Below are 22,699 nucleotides of genomic sequence, written 5' to 3' on the forward strand. Positions count from 1 at the left end.
TGGTGTGCTTGGAATATGTTAGTTTGTGAATGGTGTTGAATGCTGAGTTGTAATCAATGAATAGCATTCTCACATAGGTGTTCCATTTGTCCAGGTGGGAAAGGGCAGTTTGGAGTGCAATAGAGATTGCACCATCTGTGAATCTGTTGGGGCGGTATGCAAATTGGGGTGGGTCTAGGGTTTCTGGGATAATGGTGTTGAAGTGAGCCATGACCAGCCTTTCAAGTCACTTCATGGCTACAGGCGTGAGTGCTACGGACTCACGCCTGTGAGGTTACCTTAGTGTTCTTGGGCAAAGGGACTATGGGAGTCTGCTTAAAACATATTGGTATTACAGACTCAGACAGGGAGAGGTTTAAAATGTCAGTAAAGACACTTGCCAGTTGGTCAGCGCATGCTCGCAGTACTGGTAATCGGTCTGGCCCTGCAGCCTTGTGAATGTTGACCTGTTTAAAAGTCTTACTCACATTGGCTGTGGAGAGCGTGATCACACAGTCTTCCGGAACAGCTGAGCCAGTTGTAATTTTCTTAAGTTCTTCTTTGTGCACCTGCCTTGTTGATAAGTGTTGTTATGAAGGCAGAGCAAAGCTTTATTATGGGGTGAATTCTCCCCATCTTAGATACTGTTGCATCAACATGTTTTGACCATGACAGTTTACAATCCAGGGTTACTCCAAGCAGTTTAGTCTCCTCAACTTGCTCAATTTCCACATTATTCATTACAAAATTGAGTTTAGGTTTAGGGTTTAGTGAATGATTTGTCCCAACTACAATGCTTTACGTTTTAGAAATATTTAGGACAAGCCTATTTCTTCCCACCCATTCTGAAACTGACTGCAGCTCTTTGTTAAGTGTTGCAGTGATTTCACTCACTGTAGTAGCTGACGTGTATAGTGTTAAGTCATCTGCATACATAGACACACAGGCTTTACTCAGAGCCAATGGCAGGTCATTAGTAATGATTTTAAAAAGTAAGGGGCCTACACAGCTGCCCTGGGGAATTCCTGATTCTGCCTGGATTATGTTGGAGAGGCTTCCATTAAAGAACACCCTCCATGTTCTGTTAGACAGGTAACTATTTATCCACAATATAGCAGGGGGTGTTTCAATGGCACGTTATCATTTTAAAAGGCTAATTGATCTTTAGAAAACCCTTTTGCAATTATGTTAGCAGAGCTGAAAACTGTTGTTCTGATTAAAGAAGCAATAAAACAGGTCTTTAGACTAGTTGAGTATCTGGAGCATCAGCATTTGTGGGTTTGATTACAGGCTCAAAATGGCCAGAAACAAAGCACTTTTTTCTGAAAAAAAGTATATTCAGTCTATTCTTGTTCTGAGAAATGAAGGCTATTCCATGTGAGAAATTGTCATGAACCTAAAGATCTCGTGCAATACTGTGTACTACTCCCTTCACAGAACAAAGCAATCTGCCTCTAACCAGAATAGAAAGAGGAGTGGGAGGCCCCGGTGCACAACTGAGAAAGAGGACAAGTACATTAGAGTGTCTAGTTTGAGAAACAGACGCCTCACAAGTCCTCAACTGGTGGCTCCATTAAATAGTACCCGCAAAACACCAGTCTCAACGTCAACAGTGAAGAGGCGACTCCGGGATGCTGACCTTCTAGGCAGGGTTCAAAAGAAAAAGCCATATCTCAGACTGGCCAATAAAAATAAAAGATTAAGATGGGCAAAAGAACACACACTGGACAGAGGATCTCTGCCTAGAAGGCCAGCATCCCGGAGTCGCCTCTTCACTGTTGACGTTGAGACTGGTGTTTTGTGGGTACTATTTAATGAAGCTGCCAATGATAAACTTAGATTAGCTAACACAACGTGTCATTGGAACACAGGAGTGATGGTTGCTGATAATGGGCCTCTGTAGATATTCCACAAAATAATATGCCGTTTCCAGCTACAATAGTCATTTACAACAATAACAATGTCTTCACTGTATTTCTGATCAATTTGATGTTATTTTAATGGATAAAAAAATTGCTTTTCTTTAAAAAAATAAAATACATTTCTAAGTCGTCCCAAACTTTTGAACGGTAGTGTATGCTTTTTTCCAACAGCAGACTATGATCGATAATGCCGCACTGAAGTCTAACAAAACAGCTCCCACAATCATTTTATCATCAATTTCTCTCAGCCAATCATCAGTCATTTGTGTAAGTGCCGTGCATGTTGAATGTCCTTCCCTATACTCGTGCTGAAAGTCTGTTGTCAATTTGTTCACTGTAAAATAGCATTGTATCTGGTCAAGCACAATTTTTTCCCAAAAGTTTACTATTCTTGGGTAGCAGAATTACTTTTGCTTCCCTCCAGGTCTGAGGGTACAAACTTTCTTGTAGGCTTAGATTGAAGATGTAGCAAATAGGAGTGGCAATATCGTCCACTATTATCCTCCGTCAATTTCCGTCCAAGTTGTCAGACCCTGGTAGCTTGTAATTGTTGATAGACAACAATCAGTTTTTCAGCTCGTCCAAGTCATTTTCAAAATCAAAATTGCAATGCTTATCTTTCATAATTTGGTCAGTTACACTTAGATGTGTAGTGTCGGCATTTGTTGCTCATGTCATGCCTAAGTTTGCTAATCTTGCCAATGAAAAAATAATTAGTAGTTGGCAATATCAGTGGGTTTTGTGATGAGTGAGCCTTCTGATTCAATGAATGATGAAGCTTTAGTTTGCCATTTGCCCAAAATATCATTATTTACATCATTAATCTGTTTCATAGTACAGTTTCTTCTTCTTTTTATTCAGCTTAGTGTACGTTTGCCAATCGGTCATGCAGCCAGACTTATTTGTCATTCCTATTGACTCCACCCTCTCAAACATACCATCAATCCACAGGGATTTAATCGTTTTTACAGTCATTTTCTTAATGGGTGCATGCTTATTCGTTACTGAAATAAGCAATTTCATAAATGTGTCAAGTGCAGCGTCTGGTTGCTCCTCATTACACACCACAGACCAGCAAATATTCTTTACATCATCAACATAGGAATCACCACAAAACGTATTGTATGACCTCTTATACACTAGATTAGGCCCAGCCTTTGGAACTTAGGTTTTCCTAGATATGGCTACTATATTGTGATCACTACATTGTGGTCCCGTGTGGCTCAGTTGGTAGAGCATGGCGCTTGCAACGCCAGGGTTGTGGGTTCATTCCCCACGGGGGGACCAGGATGAATATGTATGAACTTTCCAATTTGTAAGTCGCTCTGGATAAGAGCGTCCGCTAAATGACTTAAAAATGTTWAAAAAAATACATTCAATGGATTTGTATACAGCTTTAAAGCAGATTTCTGCAGCATTAGTAAAGACGTGATCAATACATGTTGATGATTTAATTCCTGTGCTGTTTGTAAATACCCTGGTAGGTTGACTGATAACCTGAACCAGGTTGCAGGCATTGGTTACAGTTTGAGGCTTTTTCTCTTTTTCTTTCTATGCTTCCAGTTCTTAATTTTAGTTTCAAATATAATATAATATTATGGGTTATGGAAAATATATTTCACAGCGGTACAATGATTCTTTACACAATGACTGCTTGTTTTGTCACAAACTGAAATTAGGTGAACAGTTCGAATTTTTGCAAGCTATTTCTGCATATTGCACCTTTAAAAGATTGTCATTTTTTCCAAAGTTTGCATATGAAAGCAAGACATTTTTTTAAGCAATGCAAAACAAAATAGTCTCAACAGCAAAGGTGGTAGTAAAACAAAGTGTTTCTAATAGATGGTTTTAACAGGGTCTTACACAAGTTTCAAATTGAACTCATTCAAATGAATTCTCCATTACTGGAGAATTCCGCTATGCCCTCCAACGAACCATCAAACAGGCAAAGCATCAATACAGGACTAAGATCGAATCGTACTACACCGGCTCCAACGCTCGTCGACTGTGTGATCATGCTCTCCGCAGCCGATGTGAGTAAGACCTTTAATAAATCCTCTTAAGGATCGCACCCTTATTTTGAGTAAGACCTTTAAACAGGTCAACATTCACAAGGCCACAGGGCCAGACGGATTACCAGGAAGTGTACTGACCATAATTGTATCCTCCTGATTCCTGCTTACAAGCAAAAATTAAAGCAGGAAGCACCAGTGAGTTGGTCTATAAAAAGTGGTCAGATGAAGTAGCTGCTAAACTACAGGACTGTTTTGCTAGCACAGACTGCAATATGTTCCGGGATTCTTCCGATGACATTGAGGAGTATACCACATCAGTCACTGGCTTTATCAATAAGCGCATCGAGGATGTCGTCCCCACAGTGACTGTATGTACATACCCCAACCAGAAGCCATGGATTACAGGTAACATTCGCACTGAGCTAAAGGGTAGAGCTGCCGCTTTCAAGGAGCGGGACTCTAACCCGGAAGCTTATAAGAAATCCCGCTATGCCCTCCGACAAACCATCAAACAGGCAAAGTGTCAATACAAGACTAAGATCGAATCGTACTACACCGGCTCCGACGCTCGTCGGATGTGGCAGGGCTTGCAAACTATTACAGACTACAAAGGGAAGCACAGCTGAGAGCTGCCCAGTGACATGAACCTACCAGACGAGCTAAATAATTACTATGCTCGCTTCGAGGCAAATAACACTGAAACATGCATGAGAGCATCAGCTGTTCTGGACGACTGTGTGATCACGCTCTCTGCAGCCGATGTGAGTAAGACCTTTAAACAGGTCAACATTCAGCATGCGCTGACCAACTGGCAAGTGCCTTCGCTGACATTTTCAACCTCTCCCTGTCTGAGTCTGTAATACCAACATGTTTCAAGCAGACCACCATAGTCCCTGTGCCCAAGAACACTAAGGTAACCTACAGCTCAGTGTTCAACACCAAAGCTCATCAATAAGCTAAGGACCCTGGGACTAAACACCTCCCTCTGCAACTGGATCCTGGACTTCCTGACGGGCCGCCCCCAGGTGGTAAGGGTAGGTGACAACATATCCACCACGCTGATCCTCAACACGGGGGCCCCTCAGGGGTGCGTGCTCAGTCCCCTCCTGTACTCCATGTTCACTCATGACTGCTCGGCCAGGCACGACTCCAACAACATCATTAAGTTTGCCGATGACACAGCAGTGGTAGGCCTGATCGCCGACAATGACGAGCTAGCCTATAAGGAGGAAGTCAGAGACCTGACCGAGTGGTGCAAGAACAACAACCTCTCCCTCAAAGTGATCAAGACAAAGAAGATGATTGTGGACTACAGGAAAAGGAGGACCGAGTACCCCCCCATTCTCATCGATGGGGCTGGAGTGGATTAGGTTGAGAGCTTCAAGTTCCTTGGCATCCACATCACCAACAAACTAACATGTTCCAAGCACACCAAGACAGTCCTGAGGAGGGCCCGACAAAACCTATTCCCAATCAGGAGACTGAAAAGATTTGTCATGGGTCCTCAGATCCTCAAAAGGTTCTACAGCTGCACCATCGAAAGCATCCTGACGGGTTACATCACTGCCTGGTATGTCAACTGCGAGGCCTCCGACTGCGAGACACTAGAGAGGGTAGTGCGTACGGCCCAGTACATCACTGGGGCCAAGCTTCCTGCCATACAGGACCTCTATACCAGGCGGTGTCAGAGGAAGGCCCTAAAAATGTTCAAAGACTCCAGCCACCCTATTCATAGACTGTTCACTCTGCTACCGCACGGCAAGCGGTCCTGGAGCGCCAAGTTTAGGTCCAAGAGGCTTCTAAACAGCTTCTACCCCCAAGTCATAAGACTCCTGAACATCTAATCAAATGGCTATCCAGACTATTTGCATTGCATTTACACCATTGCTACTCTCTGTTGTTATCATCTATAGCATAGTCACTTTAATAACTCTACCTACATGTACATATTACCTCAATTACCTCGACTAACCGGTACCCCCGCACATTGACTCTGTACCGGTACCCTCTGTATATAGGCTCGCTATTGTTATTTACTGCTGCTCTTTAACTATTTGTTATTCTTATCTCATACTTTTTTTGTTGGTATTATCTTAAAACTGCATTGTTGGTTAAAGGCTTGTAAGTAAGCATTTCACTGTAAGGTCTACACCTATTGTATTCGGTGCATGTGACAAATAACATTTGTCACATGCACAATAACAACAGCCTGTATGATGGGTTGGGGTTTAATTGTGGTTTTAATATTATCAAAATACTCAGCGACCTTTGAGTTTTCACGCCAGGGGCAAGCTCTCCATTACCATGAGGGAGGAGTATGAATACCAAATTATTATTTTCTCAAATGGTCACTTGTTACTGTATGTTTTGATGGTGAGTTCACTGAGGCCTACATTGACTGTTCCATCAACATCATACTTCTCACATGCTTTTGGTCTATCCTAATCGCCCAGACATGAGCGAACATCTACTGCAGAGTTTTGGTAAAGCCTGTGTACTTGCGTCTTGACGAGTGCATGTCACAATGTAGTCTCTTTCGGATATCGTGTCTCCGTATTGAGTGCCTTGAAAAGGCTCGCTGTTGCACTCACATTTTATTTACCATAATAGATGGATAGTGCAACTAGCCTCAAATCAGCTTTCTCCCTCCCTAGCTGTCTCTCTCTCTCGCCCGCTCTCTATCTATCGCTCTCTCGCTTTCTCTCTTCTTTTCACCATCCCCCTTTTATCTGTCTGTATCTCTCAGAGCCATTGTTTTGGACAACAAAGGGATGGTGAAACAGATTCTGCCATTTTCTTTATGTATGTGGCGCTGTGGAAGCTCAGGGAGAACCAGCTGCTCCTGCAGGGCAGTATGGGATACAGTCACCTGACACACAGTAACACCAACAACAGCAACAAGACAGCTTTTTTAATTAACATTTTATAAGAGAACATCATGGAATATTGACAACACAATACAAATGCACGTACCATAACAGTTGTGATTTGGGAGAAGCTTGGAGATTTGGTATCACAGGAAATAAAACAAACTCTGTCAAAAGCCATGTGCAATTGAATGACATGATACAGTCTGTAGTGAAAACCGCGTCCTTGTTTCAAATAATTTGTAAAAAGCTACTTTAATCTGTTCATGTATTTTCAAACTTTTATATTTTCAGTTTGTGTACTGAAACTGGCTGGATGCTGATTGTCTGTATGGATTTTGTGTTGACTAGATCATTGCCACGATATAAGATCTCGAGCCATAATACCTTTGATTTCATCTTAACCTCCTCATAGCAAATCATGTGGCAAAATTAAGGATTAGAGACCATAGGATTATGACCATTCAGACATTGATTTCCTTATACCCAAACAAACCACTGGGATTAAAGCCACTGACTAAAATAACGTTAGCTGTTTCATTTGACTTCAGATGAATAAATGATTCATGAAACATATGCACAAAATTGATGAGAAAGGTGGGTAATCAGGTCAAATCTTTAGCTAATTCACATTATAATTACAACAGAACAAGAAAGAAATTGTTATACCATTCACAACTATTTGAGAAATAATACATATTTTAAGGATGATAGGCCTATTAATGAATAAGACAATAAAAAAAWAAAAAATGTAACAATAGACTGACAAACAAAGATAAATGCTAATAATAAGTGGTCAAGCATTAATCAAATTCTCTGAGAAAATGCTTAATATTGCTAACAGCTTCTGCTAAATGACTAAAATGTAAATGTAAATGTAAGAAAGCTGCCATATTTGGAGAGCTAAGCTGTTGAGCGATTGGTGAGAGCTTCAGAGCTACAGTATTCAATAAACTGTTTTAATAATCCAGTTTAAAAGGCTAGTGGGCGTTGAAAATGGCAGGCATGCAGACTGCAGAGAGACCAGTGTCTGTAGAGAGACAGGCAGCCCAGCCTGGTGTCATAGACTAGGCGTAACATAGAAAACATAAATTTGGTACACTTAAATTAGTATGATATGTTACGTTTGGTATGGTTACTTAACTACTTACTATTTTTTAGTTACTTTGCAACTACATAGCATGTTAGCTAACCCTTCCCCTAGCCCTAACGTTAATGCTTTTAGCTAACCCTTCCCCTAACCCTAACCCTTCCCCTAACCCTTTAACCTAACTCCTAACCTTAACCCTAACACTAACTGCTAACCTTAATCCCCAACCTAGCTAACGTTAGCCACAACAAATTAGAATTCATAACATTTCATATGTTTTGCAAATGTGTAACATATTGTACATTTAAAACATTCGTAACATATTGTATGTTTTGCATATTCGTAACATTATAATTCATAACATATCGTACGAAATGAATGATGGACATTCACAAATTAATACATATCATACCAACATAACATACTAAATGGGTGTCTCGGAATTACGTACAGAATAATAGGAAATGCTCTGAGACCAGGTTGCAGCGGCAGCCAGGAGCAGGCAGAGAGGACTGGAGCTGTGCAGATTACCAAGAACAGCGCCATAACTGGATGAACAACACACACACCCCTCACTGGAGAGAGCGAGAGAGCGAGAGAGAAAACGACAATAACCAAAACCAACACTGCTCAATCACAAATAGTAAAAAAAAGTACAATCTAGTAGACTACACAGCGTATTGGTGTCCATTTGAAGACCTTGCATTCCATCTTGGTTGGGAGGATTGAAGTCAGGCTTAATGTTAATCATATGTCTTATTTTGGTCTGGGTGGCCACAGGCACAGCACACACTGCATGGCTAGTGACAGACAGGCCTTGTATTCCTAGTGCAGTGCATGTACAGGTCTGCTGTGGATGCTAAGTATATGAGACAGAGGCTGCATTAGGCGGAGAGTGCTGCAGTTTGACTGGCCCACTAAAAAGAACAAAGACACTGGCAGGCCAGGATGACAATACATATACAGTCTCCCTGCTCTAGGGTAGACTATTGATACTGATTACATAATTAAATAGAACAGTGTATTATATATCTCTATTATGTTACTGAAATCATCATTATCATACTATATATTTTATAATTTAACTCGGCAGTCAGAACAAATTCTTATTTACAATGACTGCCTACTCTGGCCAAACCCGGACAACGCTGGGCCAATTGTGTGCCGCCCTATCACGGCATTATGTGATACAGCCTAGATTCTAACCAGAGACTGTAGTGACACCTCTTGCACTGAGATGCAGTGTCTTAGACCGCTGCGCCACTCGGGAGCCCAAATATATCATAACACTTGATTATAGAAAAGAGTAGACCGAATAGAATATAAAAAATATCCATGTGATAAACAATGCACAACTGGCATAACTACATTGTTTAATTTTGTATAGCGTAAAATAACTCTGATTCACATCAAAGGAATATTAATGTAATGGAAAGTAGTGTAATCCTGAGTGTCAGAATGATGTCTACTCTTTTAGTACTGGCCTTTCATATAATAACCTTTTGAAGCAATCCCAGAGGTTCAATTAAAAAGCATTGCTCATGGTGCTGATCTGTTGTGAGGATTGAGTGGTTGTCTCTGCGTCAGAAATACACAGAACACATGTTCAAACTTAAAACCCCTGTAAGCCATGTATTTCAAGTATTTTTATATTACAAACAATGCAGGCCTATTTTTCCAGATCACAGTTCGTAATTGCTGTATAGGCCTACCCATGTTGTTGCACATTATAGGCTAGGCCTAAATGTATGTCTATATTAGGCTGTACATCTATTTTCATTTCTGTTTGATTATCTTGACAAATCAAAATATGCCATTTAGTTTTAGTAAATTACATTCACATGGCTATTTGTATTTTAACATTACTGCATTTGCATTGTGTTCAATATGTTGTCTCGCAGCTTTGAAAGGCATTTTTCACGAACCTCAAAACTTGACAGGAGGGAAACCACGGGAAGATGTGCATCACGTGACAAAAGAAAACAGTATTTTTTTGCTGGTTGAGGCTGAGGTGAGTCGGCTGAGGCTATGGCACTTCGACAACATTAACATGCCGCAGTAGAGGCTATTCTTATCCAACCATTCACCGAACATTTTGAGCGTGTAGTTGGCTAGGCTATCGGCTGATGGATTGGATACATCTCCTGTGTGGTCTCCCTAGTCGCACGAGCAGGGGTTCCTGACATGGCTGCTGTTGACGCCCCTGGTGCGAGGAAGGCCGCTGCTCATATTTGTCAAGGTCAATTAATAAATGCAGTCAAAGGCTGGCTGAATCCCAACACGCCCGCGGGGCTCATAAATTATACAGAAAACACATTAACATTAAAGGACATGACTTGATGTCTTCACATTGACATCATTTAGATTTTTTTCGGGGCTGGAGTGGATTAGAATAATCATTGGGCTAATAATCACTTGATTATTTTAACGTAGGCAATATTAATTTCCTTTACCCTGAATGGACACCTTGGTATCCTGTCTCTCAAAAGGAGTGGAGACAAGCCCCTGCATGAAATCTAGCGCTCAGCTGAAGGGATGGAGTGGCGAGCTGCTGCACCTTTAAGGCAATGAAGAAAAAAGCGGCTGCGGAGGAGGCGAGGGTTATTCCATAATGCTCTGAGCCAGGGAAGGTTAGCGCAGGGACCAATGTGATTTGTACGGCTGCGGGAAGATGCGTGTGCTTGTTGCTTGTTGGATGGAGAGAGGCGGTGAAAAGGAAATTAGTTTTCACTAGGCTTCAGCCAACAACTATTGCCTCCTGCTTCAAAATTCATACGTTCTTTTTTTCCAAATCCAACTTTATGATTTTGGTCACTGGAAACTTTTTTTGTTTCATTATTTATTCATAGTGTTTTCAGTCTTTTGAAATTCGATTTTTTTTTACTTCATTCTTTATTTTCTTTGGGAATTCCACCTGTGCACATTGCGCTTAACCCTCCTCGTGTCGCGTCTTCAGCCTCCAATCTCCGCTCTGACTCAGCAGCACTCACCTGGACCGGAGCTCAAGAAGGCGAACCCCGCAGAGTATCGCGCCCAGACGCCGGGAAGGCTGCACTAAGGCACGGCGTTGCCACTTCAAGGGAGACGTAGGCCTACAGTTCCATCTCAGCTCTTACCAAAACACAATCACCAGAAGCTCATACCTCCTCTTCCCAACCTAGAGAGAGAGAGAGATAGATAGAGAGAGAGTGAGAGAGAGAGAGAGAGAGAGAGAGAGAGAGAGAGAGAGAGAGAGAGACTGATTTGTACAGACCATCGTCCATTGCTATTGACATATTGAAGAAATATAAAGAACATCTAAGGAAGAAAGTGTGTGGAGTGAAAAGAAGAAAAAGCATAGCTTGGATATTGAACGGAGCGGGGCATGTGGATATTGGCTATCATCTTTTTCCAGTGCATCTTGAATGGTGAGTTGTGCTATCTACAATTAACTTAATTAATTTATGCTAATTTACCTCTGAACACAACTTACCAGATATAGCCTACAAGCTCTGTGTTGATTATTTTCGGAATAATATAATTGATTTTGTGAGAAAATGAAATAGTTAAGGGCTGATGCTATGTCCTGAGAGGCCAAGGGGAGAGCGAGGTTGGATTGGGCAGCAGCAGAAGTACCCTACCGGCTGTGCTATGCCTGCCAGTCACATCCAGGTTAATTACCTAATGCCTATAGTTGGATACAACTATGTGAAAACACTGATTTAAAAACACGGAATAAAACATTCTAGACTCTACTTTTTTCTTTGGGGAAATCAACATAATATTTTATAGTAAGACATTTCTAGAATAGTGTAACAGTGCATAGGCAGTGTATGTGGGGTGATGCTTATATTTTCTTTCCCCTGATGGCTTTATATGAAAATATTAGCTAAATGCTTGTATCATTTTGATACTTTTCTCAGGTTAGACTTCAATAATAAGTTATTATTTCAGTTTGGTCTAATTGTACTTTTTTTGCATTTTGAATCTAATGAAATTTAGTGATATTGTGTATTTTGATTAATTTTTTTAACTGTTTAGAAGATTAACTTCATGTTTAAATTGATATCAAATATTTATTTTTCTTCATAATTACCAATTAGGGATTATTGTAGCTAATTTGCATACTTACATCAATACAATTAGTAATTCCATATATTCATTCATAACAGCATAATCACATGTGAATTACACTTAAATAGTGTACCACTTAATAAAATGCAATGATTTCTCCTAGCCACATACTGTATATTGATTCATTGAAAAAAATGATGCTTATTTGCTATATGGGAGAGGCAATAGGCCAATTAATGTTTTATATCAAAAATAAAATGCAGTAGCATCTAGGTATTAAGTAAATTCATTTTTGCACGAGATAATCTGTTTATTTATGTACAATCAGTCCGGTATCCTTTGAGATAATACTTAAAAAGGAAACAACTAGGTTGCTGCTGTCTTTTAAAACATTTTTTATGGCGTTACACCCACCATATTACAAGTACAAACATGGAGGCATCAGGGAAAAAAATTAAACAGTTGAGGCAAGCCCCTTATCGCCCATTTCCCTGTGTTCCCACTGAAACAGTTTAACCCACTCCTTTTGTTTTACACAATGCAAAGGTGATTGGCCTGTAATTCCTACAAAATATGGATGGATATATAAGAGGCAAATGTTATTTTGGGTTGGGGCTGCCTGAACACTTAGCAAATACAAGAAGGGTGTGTGTGTGTGAGGGGTGTGTGTGTGTGTAGAATGGAGCAAGAGAGAAAATTGGGGCATTTAGAGGGTCTTTTTAAAGATGGACGGATGGACGGCTGGAGGGAGGGGGCCGGGAGGGAATGAAAAGTGGACACATGCATGTAAACTGAGGGGAGAGAGGGCAATGCATCAACCAAAGATGACAGGAAAACCATTTTGTGGCAGTGCTGAAGGGCTGAATGAGGCAGTCATTGTTTGCCACAGAGAATACATTAAGGCAGTGAGGGACGTGTACAAATGCATTTTAACACAACTGAGGCGTGACTGGTTCTAGAGAGAGCACCTGTTCCATGGTATGATGTCCATTACAAGTATAAAACTATGATGTTCTACAATACACCCTTGTGTGAGCTGAGAGCACTATCTCTATCTAGGCTTTTGAACGGCTTCACATAGTGTGTTTTGACCAAGCAGGCTACAGCGTTGTAAAATGGCTGCTCCTTACGTGTTCAGCATAGAAACTTAGAATGAAAATACCATTGTGGATTATGATGCATGCAGCGTCTATGGTTGCTGTTGATGCACTGTGTTTTATTGACAGATGCACTTTATGCAGGGGTCACTTTGTAAATCTTTGAAGTTATTCAAATTATTGTTTTGTGGTCAGGAATTGCATACAATAATCTTATGCAGTATTCGTTCCTTTTTCTATGCTTGTTTCTTTCAAAAACATGGGACAAAATAGGTCTTATACAGCAGTTTTGCTTATGATATCCGTCTACTTTGCATATTGCTCTATTTGTTCCTGATTTGTATTTTTTTTATGTCCAAGCAACGTCCACATCACCAGCACTATCCTCTGTTTGAATAGTACAATGTGTAGCCTAGCTCTTCTGGGCAGCAAGAGAGAGAGGGGGAGGGAGAGAGGTATATTGGATTCCAGAAATAAAGGCTTTTAGGGTTCTGGTCTAGCAGCACATGCTCCTGAGGTGGTCTTTTGGTATTTTATTAGGATCCCCAGTAGCTGTTGCGAAAGCAGCAGCTACTCTTCTACCGTCTCTATGGAAACATGGCTAATGAGTGTTGGCACAGTGTGGACTGGGTCTGAGCAAGGCCGCGCTCTGTGCAGGTGACCTCGGAAGTTCTTCGCCATGGATTAGACCTATCACTCCTGCAGCCCAGTGATATTGTTGTAGATAGAGAGAGGAGATGTGAAGGTTATTATTTTATGTTTTAAAGATGTTATTCTGGTGGTGAGTTGTCCATCATTCTGCTGACAGTGATACATTTTTCCCAGGTTTGTGTTATTTTTTCAGGACTGACTACCCCAGTCAGTGATAGTTAGCTCATGTCTATTTGTTTGCTTTAGATCTTGTTTTAGATTGTGTATTTATAGTTTGTGATTTATGTAATGGTATGGAGCAATTTATTTAAAAGTTGTTAGATCATGTTTTCTGTTTTTAGCAACAGCCTGACATTTAAACATTTAAATCTACCGAACTCTTTGTGTTGCGTATACTTAATGCTGCTTTCCATTTTCACGACTGAGGTGCAAACTCATCTAGTCTGTGGATACAATTTGCAATCATAAACTATTTGCAGTTGCAACAAATAAAAAGCATTGTAGAGTGGATTTCAATGACACTTTTCTAGTGCTCTTGCATCAGTATCTCTATTAAAACCCAAATGTGATGGGAACATCAATGGAGAGACAGATTGGGGAAATGGCATAATGTTGTTTTTGCTCAGCAATGCCAGGGGGCAAATTGGACACACGCTCAATTGGACACTAATAATCAGTGCAAATATACAACAATGCTCCTCAATTGGCACTCAGAGAGAGGAATACTCTCTCTCTCTCTCTCTCTCTCTCTCTCTCTCTCTCTCTCTCTCTCTCTCTCTCAAATTCAAATTCAAGCTGCTTTATTGGCATGAAAAACATTGTGTCAATATTGCCAAAAGCAACAATGTATACAATATACATTGTAATAAAAAATAAAAAATAAAACATAAATAACTTATAACTAAATAACGGTCATCTTCACCATTACATCGGTACTACAACTACTATCATCATTACCACCACTATAAAATCAAATCAAATCAAATTTTATTTGTCACATACACATGGTTAGCAGATGTTAATGCGAGTGTAGCGAAATGCTTGTGCTTTTAGTTCCGACAATGCAGTAATAACCAACAAGTAATCTAACCTAACAATTCCACAACTACTACCTTATACACACAAGTGTAAAGGGATAAAGAATATGTACATAAAGATATATGAATGAGTGATGGTACAGAACGGCATAGGCAAGATGCAGTAGATGATATAAGAGACAGATATACATATGAGATGAGTAATGTAGGGTATGTAAAACATAAAGTGGCATAGTTTAAAGTGGCTAGTATACATGTATTACATAAAGTTGGCAAGATGCAGTAGATGATATAGAGTACAGTATATACATATACATATGAGATGAGTAATGTAGGATATGTAAACATTATATTAAGTGGCATTGTTTAAAGTGGCTAGTGGTACATTTTTTACATAATTTCCATCAATTCCCATTATTAAAGTGGCTGGAGTTGAGTCAGTATGTTGGCAGCGGCCACTAAATGTTATACAACCACCACCACTATCACTAAACTGCTATCATTACCATTACCACCCATACCACTACTATTTGTAATGATAAAATAATAATAGTAATAACAGTAATAAGAGATAACCTCTCTCTCTCTCTCTCTCTCTCTCTCTCTCTCTCTCTCTCTCTTCTCTCTGTCTGTCGGTCTGTCTGTCTGTCTGGTCTGTCTGTCTGTCTGTCTGTCTGTCTGTCCTGTCTGTCTGTCTGTCTGTCTGTCTGTCTGTCTGTCTGTCTGTCTGTCTGTCTGTCTTCTGTCTGCGTCGTCCTCTGTCCTCTGTCCTCTGTCCTCTTATTTAAACACATACAGGAGTAAGAGTTCCAATGTGGAAAATACCTTCATCTGTGCTTGCCAGTAGGAAGACTCCTTCTTTTGAAGATTAAAGCCATCCTAGGCCTGGCATCTGAATAGCTGTCAGTATCAGTTAGACTGCTCGTTTAGAACAGGAATAGCCCAGGGAACCAGGCTACAGGATTAACCTTGATAAAGCTGTCATGACCACAGAGATTTTAATCAACCCATCTGGGAGATCTACAGAAAGAGAGACCGACCCAGGTTTGAGATGATCATAGCAGACATGTTGACTTAGTAATTGGACACGGTGTTTTTGTCATTGCAATCAGGGATGAGAGAGTGGAAGAAAAGGACAATTGTACTTTGAGTGTAAATGTATGTGCGAATGATGGATGTCGTTTATCACAAACAGCAGGAATATCTACACACCGAAGATCAGTGTGTACACTATATATACAAAAGTATGTGGACACCCCTTCAAATGAGTGGATTCGGCTATTTCAGCCACACCCGTTGCTGACAGGTGTATAAAATTGAGCACAAGGCCATTCAATCTCCATACACAAACGTTGGCAGTAGAATGGCCTTACTGAATAGCTCAGTGACTTTCAACGTGGCACCATCGTATGATACCACCTTTCCAACAAGTCAGTTCGTCAAATTTCTGCCCTGCTTGAGCTTCCCCAGTCAACTGTAAGTGTTGTTATTGTGAAGTGGAAACGTCTAGGAGCAACAACGGCACAGCCGCGAAGTGATAGGCTACACAAGTTCACAGAACGGGACCCCCAAGTGCTGAAGAGCGTAGCGCGTAAAAATCGTCTGACCTCAGTTGCAACACTGCCTCTGGAAGCAACATCAGAACAGTAACTGTTTGTCAAGAGCTTCATAAAATGGGTTTCCATGGCCGAGCAGCCGCAGAGAAGTATAAGATCACCATGCGCAATGCCAAGTGTCGGCTGGAGTGGTCTAAAGCTTGCCACCATTGGACTCTGGAGTAGTGGAAACACGTTCTCTGGAGTGATGGATCAATCTTCACCATCTGGCAGTCCAACGGACTAATCTTGTTTTGGCGGATGCCAGGAGAACGCTACCTGCCCCAATGCACAGTGTCAACTGTAAAGTTTGGTGGAGGAGGAATAATGGTCTGGGGCTGTTTTTCATGGTTCGGGCTAGGCCCCTTAGTTCCAGTGAAGAGAAATCTTAACGATACAATGACATTCTAGATGATGTGCTTCCAACTTTGTGGCAACAGCTTGGGGAAGGACCTTTCCTGTTTCAGCATGACAATGCCCCCGTGCACAAAGRGAGGTCCATACAGAAATGGTTTGTCGAAATTGGTGTGGAAGATCTTGACTGGCCTGCACATAGCCCTGATCTCAACCCCATCGAACACCTTTGGGATGAATTTGAACGCTGACTGCCAGCCAGGCCTAATCGCCCAACATCAGTGCCCGACCTCACTAATGCTCTTGTGGCTGAATGGAAGCAAGCCCTCGCAGCAATGTTCCATCATCTAGTGAAAAGCCTTCCCAGAAGAGTGGAGGCTGTTATTGTTTTGTAAAAAAAATAAAATTGTAACCTTTATTTAACTAGGCAAGTCAGTTAAGAACAAATTCTTATTTACATTGACGGCCTACCCCGGCCAAACCCGGAACGACGCTGGGCCAATTTTGCGCCGCCCTATGGAACTCCCAGTCACGAACCAGACACTGCAGTGACGCCTCTTGCACTGAGATGCAGTGCTTTAGACCGCTGCGCCACTCGGGAGCAAAGGGGCGACCAACTCCATATTAATGCCCATGATTTTGTAATGAGATGTTTGACGAGCAGGTGTCCACATACTTTTGGTCATGTAGTGTAGGTAACTTTGTCATTGTGAAGGAAAAGTCTATCTTCACTTTATATCTGAAAGTGTGAGGAGAAGAACTATGAGTATTCAGAGAGATCCCCATTGTGTTGAATCACTCTGTACTAGATAAGGAATCCTTCAAAAAATCAAGATACTGTATTTCTTTCCATTCATTTTTTTAAATATCAAAGATCAACAAACCTGCACTCCAAACCTGATATCTGCAACTCATAGATTTGGTTTGGGATCTTTTCTCTTTACCTAAACTTAAGACAACATCGTTTGGAGGTCGTGTTTAGGCCAGTGGGAAACTGGATCTGTGTTGGCTGGTGGTATCCTTTCGTAGATAGATAAATATAAATACCAGCACTGTAAAATAAAGCCTTCCAAAATACATACTTCCCATAAGAATCTGCATGTGGCAGGTATTTGCAATATCTAAAACATTGTGCAAGATGGATGTAATGTTATCCCCTAACATATCCCTGAGCTTGGAGTTAGTTGGCTGTTACATGCAGAACAGACTGAACCTTATGGTAATGGATGCACATTGAAATGTTAACTGTTTCATTTAACCCAGGCCAGAATGCTTAAAGAGATGATGGTGTGCAACTAAGCAGAGAGAGTGCGAGCGAGAGAGAGAGCTAGAGAGCAAGAGAGAGAGAGTAAGAGCTAGAGAGCAAGAGAGAGAGAGAGAAAGGAATGTATCTCCAATGAGATGTTCAATCCGTTATGTCAAATGTATAACTCATCACTTTTGAGACAGGATACTTTTCTTTTGCTCTCAAAGGACCAAGAGTATGAGTATGATCCCTAAAACATATAATAGAGTTTTAACAAATTGGGATTTAGTTCAACAGTGTACTTAGAATTCTGTTTAGAGTTAAACTAAGAGGATAGAGGTTTGTTGAACTGAGCATTAAGCTTAATGTATCAAAATCTCTTCAATACTACAGTGATGTTCATTTACATAAATTGTGTGATTTTCAAATTTGTGAACCCCTCTATCTATCAACCATTATTAATTGGCCCAGCACCCAATATCTATGGATTCACTACTTGGGGAACTCACCCAGAGTGTTGTTAATGCCGTAGCCGTCTGCTTCTACTATAGAAATTCAAGTGTATGGCATTTTTATATAATAAAAAAAAGTTTTTATTTAAAACAATGTATTTTAAAGTTACATTGTCTTGGTATAAGAATTATTAACTCGAGTATGTTATGTTATCGGACATTCAGATTTTTGAGCAAGGAATACCAGAGGGAAACTCCACATCCCCCCTCCAATCAGACCTATGCAATCCCCGTTTGGAACACTGAAAAACACCGCAATATGCCGCCATATGAACAACTCCACCTCCCGCACACACGCAGCAGGAAGCGAGCAACAGGACAAGAGGGTCTACGACACAGATGAGCCGCTTTCCGCATGCGATATTGCCTCGCAGCGTCGAGGCAATATACACTGTGTGCTCCCGATTATGTGCTCTTCTCCACCTGCATCTCTGTTTGATGACCCTCGCCCATTTGCCCAGACTGGCAATAGTGTAGCACAAATATGCTTTAGATGCCTGTGCAGCCCACTGGACTTTCTTTGTCGCAGACGACTAAAATAGCTAGAACCCCTGAGTGCCAAAGCCACATTGCACCACGGCCCAACAATAGCCGACATTAAGAGCGACATTCTTCTAATGAGAAAACCAAACAAAGTGAGAGCCTTGTCACTTCTATATAGATTTCATTTGCCTGTGTATAATTCGAGTACTCAAGGGCTGAGAGACTATAACTGCCTTTGAAAGTCCTATATACGACTGTCTTACGGATGACACGGACTTCACCAAAGAAATCGGTAAGCACCAAGTATATTGGTCATTTCCCTTGCGAGAAAGAAACAAGCGCCTCATGAACTTTTGTGAACCGGATGAACGAGTGATCCGACTGGTGTGTCTGCGTCACTAAGGAAAGTGTTGACAGGCAGAGCTTTGGTTAGCATCCATTCCACCAGAACTACAGGAGAAATGTGAGGAGACACACGGCATATGTGCCACAACGACAAGGGGAGAAGAGACACTAAAATAATGGTAGAGCAAAGGGAAAGGAGCAGACTAACTCACACTCATTTAAACAAATATTAATCAAAACAGGCACATTTGTGTTTATCGATATCGGATCATAGTAATATTTCGATAACGCGAATCATATTGATATGACAACAAGAGGAGCTTTTATGAGAGAAGTTTTCCGAAGGTGTCTCCAGTGTGCTACGTATATCGCCCCCCACTAGAATCCCCATACTATTAATAAAGACAGCTTCTCCATCCTGGAGGGGGAAATCAATCATTTCCAGGCCCAGGAACATCGTATTAGTCTGTGGCGACCTAAATGCCAGAACTGGACAAAGAACCTGACACCCTCAGCACACAGGGGCAAACACCTGCCTGCAGGATGACAGCATTCCCTCCCCCATATGCCCCTCTAGGCACAAACTATGACAACATAACCAACAAAAACGGGTCACAACTCCCCTGCAGCTCTGTCGCACGCTGGGTATGTACATAGTCAATGTAGGCTTCGAGGGACTCCTATGGTAGGTTCACCTATAGCTCATCTCTTGGCAGTAGCACTGTAGACTACTTTATCACTGACCTCAACCCAGAGTCTCTCAGAGCGTTCACAGTCAGCCACTGACACCCCTATCAGACCACAGCAAAATCACAGTCTACTTGAACAGAGCATAACTCAATCATGAGGCATCAAAGCCAAAGGAACTGAGTAACATTAAGAAATGCTATAGAGAATGGAATGCGAGTTTTAACCTACCCATAGAGAACAATTAACCCAATAGCAAATTAACCTGAAATCTTCCTGTGGTAATGTATGTTCCTACGTGCAATAGTGCAAGGTGTAACTTGGCAGTAGAAAATCTTAACAGTATATTTGACCTTCAGCTTCCCACAATCTAAAATCTCAAATAGAAAACCGAAGAAAATGAACAACAATGACAAATGTTTTTGATAAAGAATGCAAAAATCTAAGAAATAAATGAGGAACCTGTCCAACCAAAAACATAGAGACCCGGAAAACCTGAGTCTACGCCTTCACTATGGTGAATCACTAAAACAAATAAACGAAATACACTACGGAAAAAGAAGGAACAGCACTCAGAAATCAGCTCAATGTAATGAAGACTCCAAGACTCTAACCAATTCTGGAAAATTGGAAAACACTAAACAAACAAAACACGAAGAATTATCTATCCAAAATGGAGATGATGGGTAAACCACTTCTCCAATCTTTTTGGCTCTATAACAAAAATAAAGAACAAAAACATATACATGATCAAATACAAATCCTAGAATCAACTATTAAAGACTACCAGAACCCACTGGATTCTCCAATTACCTTGAATGAGTTCACAGACAAAATAAAAACCCTCCAACCCAAAAAGGCTGTGGTGTTGATGGTATCCTTAATGAAATGATCAAATATACAGACAACAAATTCCAATTGGCTATACTAAAACTCTTTAACATCATCCTTAGCTCTGGCATCTTCCCAATATTTGGAACAAAGGACTGATCACCCCAATCCACAAAAGTGGAGACAAATTTGACCCCAATAACTACCGTGGAATATGCGTCAACAGTAACCTTGGGAAGATCCTCTGCATTATCATTAACAGCAGACTCGTACATTTCCTCAATGAAAACATGTACTGAGCAAATGTCAAATTGGCTTTTTACCAAATTACCGTACAACAGACCATGTATTCACCCTACACACCCTAATTGACAACCAAACAAACCAAAACAAAGGCAAAGTCTTCTCATGCTTTGTTGATTTCAAAAAAGCCTTCGACTCAATTTGGCATGAGGGTCTGCTATACAAATTGATGGAAAGTGGTGTTGGGGGTAAAACATACGACATTATAAAATCCATGTACACAAACAACAAGTGTGCGGTTAAAATTGGCAAAAAACACACACATTTCTTCACACAGGGTCGTGGGTGAGACAGGGATGCAGCTTAAGCCCCACCCTCTTCAACATATATATCAACGAATTGGCGCGGGCACTAGAACAGTCTGCAGCACCCGGTCTCACCCTACTAGAATCCGAAGTCAAATGTCTACTGTTTGCTGATGATCTGGTGCTTCTGTCACCAACAAGGAGGGCCTACAGCAGCACCTAGATCTTCTGCACAGATTCTGTCAGACCTGGGCCCTGACAGTAAATCTCAGTAAGACCAAAAAATGGTGAAAAAAGGTCCAGTCACCAGGACCACAAATTCCATCTAAGACACCGTTGCCCTAGAGCACACAAAAAACTATACATACCTCGGCCTAAACATCAGCACCACAGGTAACTTCCACAAAGCTGTAAACGATCTGAGAGACAAGGCAAGAAGGGCCTTCTATGCCATCAAAAGAACATAAATTTCAACATACCAATTAGGATCTGGCTAAAAATACTTGAATCAGTCATAGAGCCCATTGCCCTTTATGGTAGGTCTGGGGTCCGCTCACCAACCAAGATTTCACAAAATGGGACAAACACCAATTGAGACTCTGCATGCAGAATTCTGCAAAAATATCCTCCGTGTACAACGTAGAACACCAAATAATGCATGCAGAGCAGAATTAGGCCGATACCCACTAATTATCAAAACCAGAAAAGAGCCGTTAAATTCTACAACCACCTAAAAGGAAGCGATTCCCAAACCTTCCATAACAAAGCCATCACCTACAGAGAGATGAACTTGGAGAAGAGTCCCCTAAGCAAGCTGGTCCTAGGGCTCTGTTCACAAACACAAACACACCCCACAGAGCCCCAGGACAACAGCACAATTAGACCCAACCAAATCATGAGAAAACAAAAAGATAATTACTTGACACATTGGAAAGAATTAACAAAAAAACTGAGCAACTAGAATGCTATTTGGCCCTAAACAGAGAGTACACAGTGGCAGAATACCTGACCACTGTGACTGACCCAAACTTAAGGAAAGCTTTGACTATGTACAGACTCAGTGAGCATAGCCTTGCTATTGAGAAAGGCCGCCGTAGGCAGACATGGCTCTCAAGAGAAGACAGGCTATGTGCACACTGCCCACAAAATGAGGTGGAAACTGAGCTGCACTTCCTAACCTCCTGCCCAATGTATGACCATATTAGAGAGACATATTTCCCTCAGATTACACAGATCCACAAAGAATTTGAAAACAAATCCAATTTTGATAAACTCCCATATCTACTGGGAGAAATTCCACAGTGTGCCATCACAGCAGCAAGATTTGTGACCTGTTGCCACAAGAAAGGGCAACCAGTGAAGAACAAACACCATTGTAAATACAACG

At 41.1% G+C, this 22,699-nt stretch overlaps 1 protein-coding gene across 1 annotated transcript in view; it reads left to right on the forward strand.

The window, feature by feature from the left end:
* The first annotated feature begins 10,430 nt into the window (after window positions 1–10,430).
* Window positions 10,431–22,699, forward strand: part of LOC111950685 (cell adhesion molecule DSCAM-like) — a 200,028-nt gene continuing 187,759 nt past the window's right edge. The window contains 1 exon segment of the mRNA XM_023968476.2: window positions 10,431–11,280. Within this exon segment, the coding sequence (XP_023824244.1) occupies window positions 11,238–11,280 (43 nt within the window). The 5' untranslated portion in view covers window positions 10,431–11,237.

The sequence above is a fragment of the Salvelinus sp. IW2-2015 genome, linkage group LG23 (assembly GCF_002910315.2).
Source record: "Salvelinus sp. IW2-2015 linkage group LG23, ASM291031v2, whole genome shotgun sequence".
NCBI classification, from domain to species: Eukaryota; Metazoa; Chordata; class Actinopteri; order Salmoniformes; family Salmonidae; genus Salvelinus; species Salvelinus sp. IW2-2015.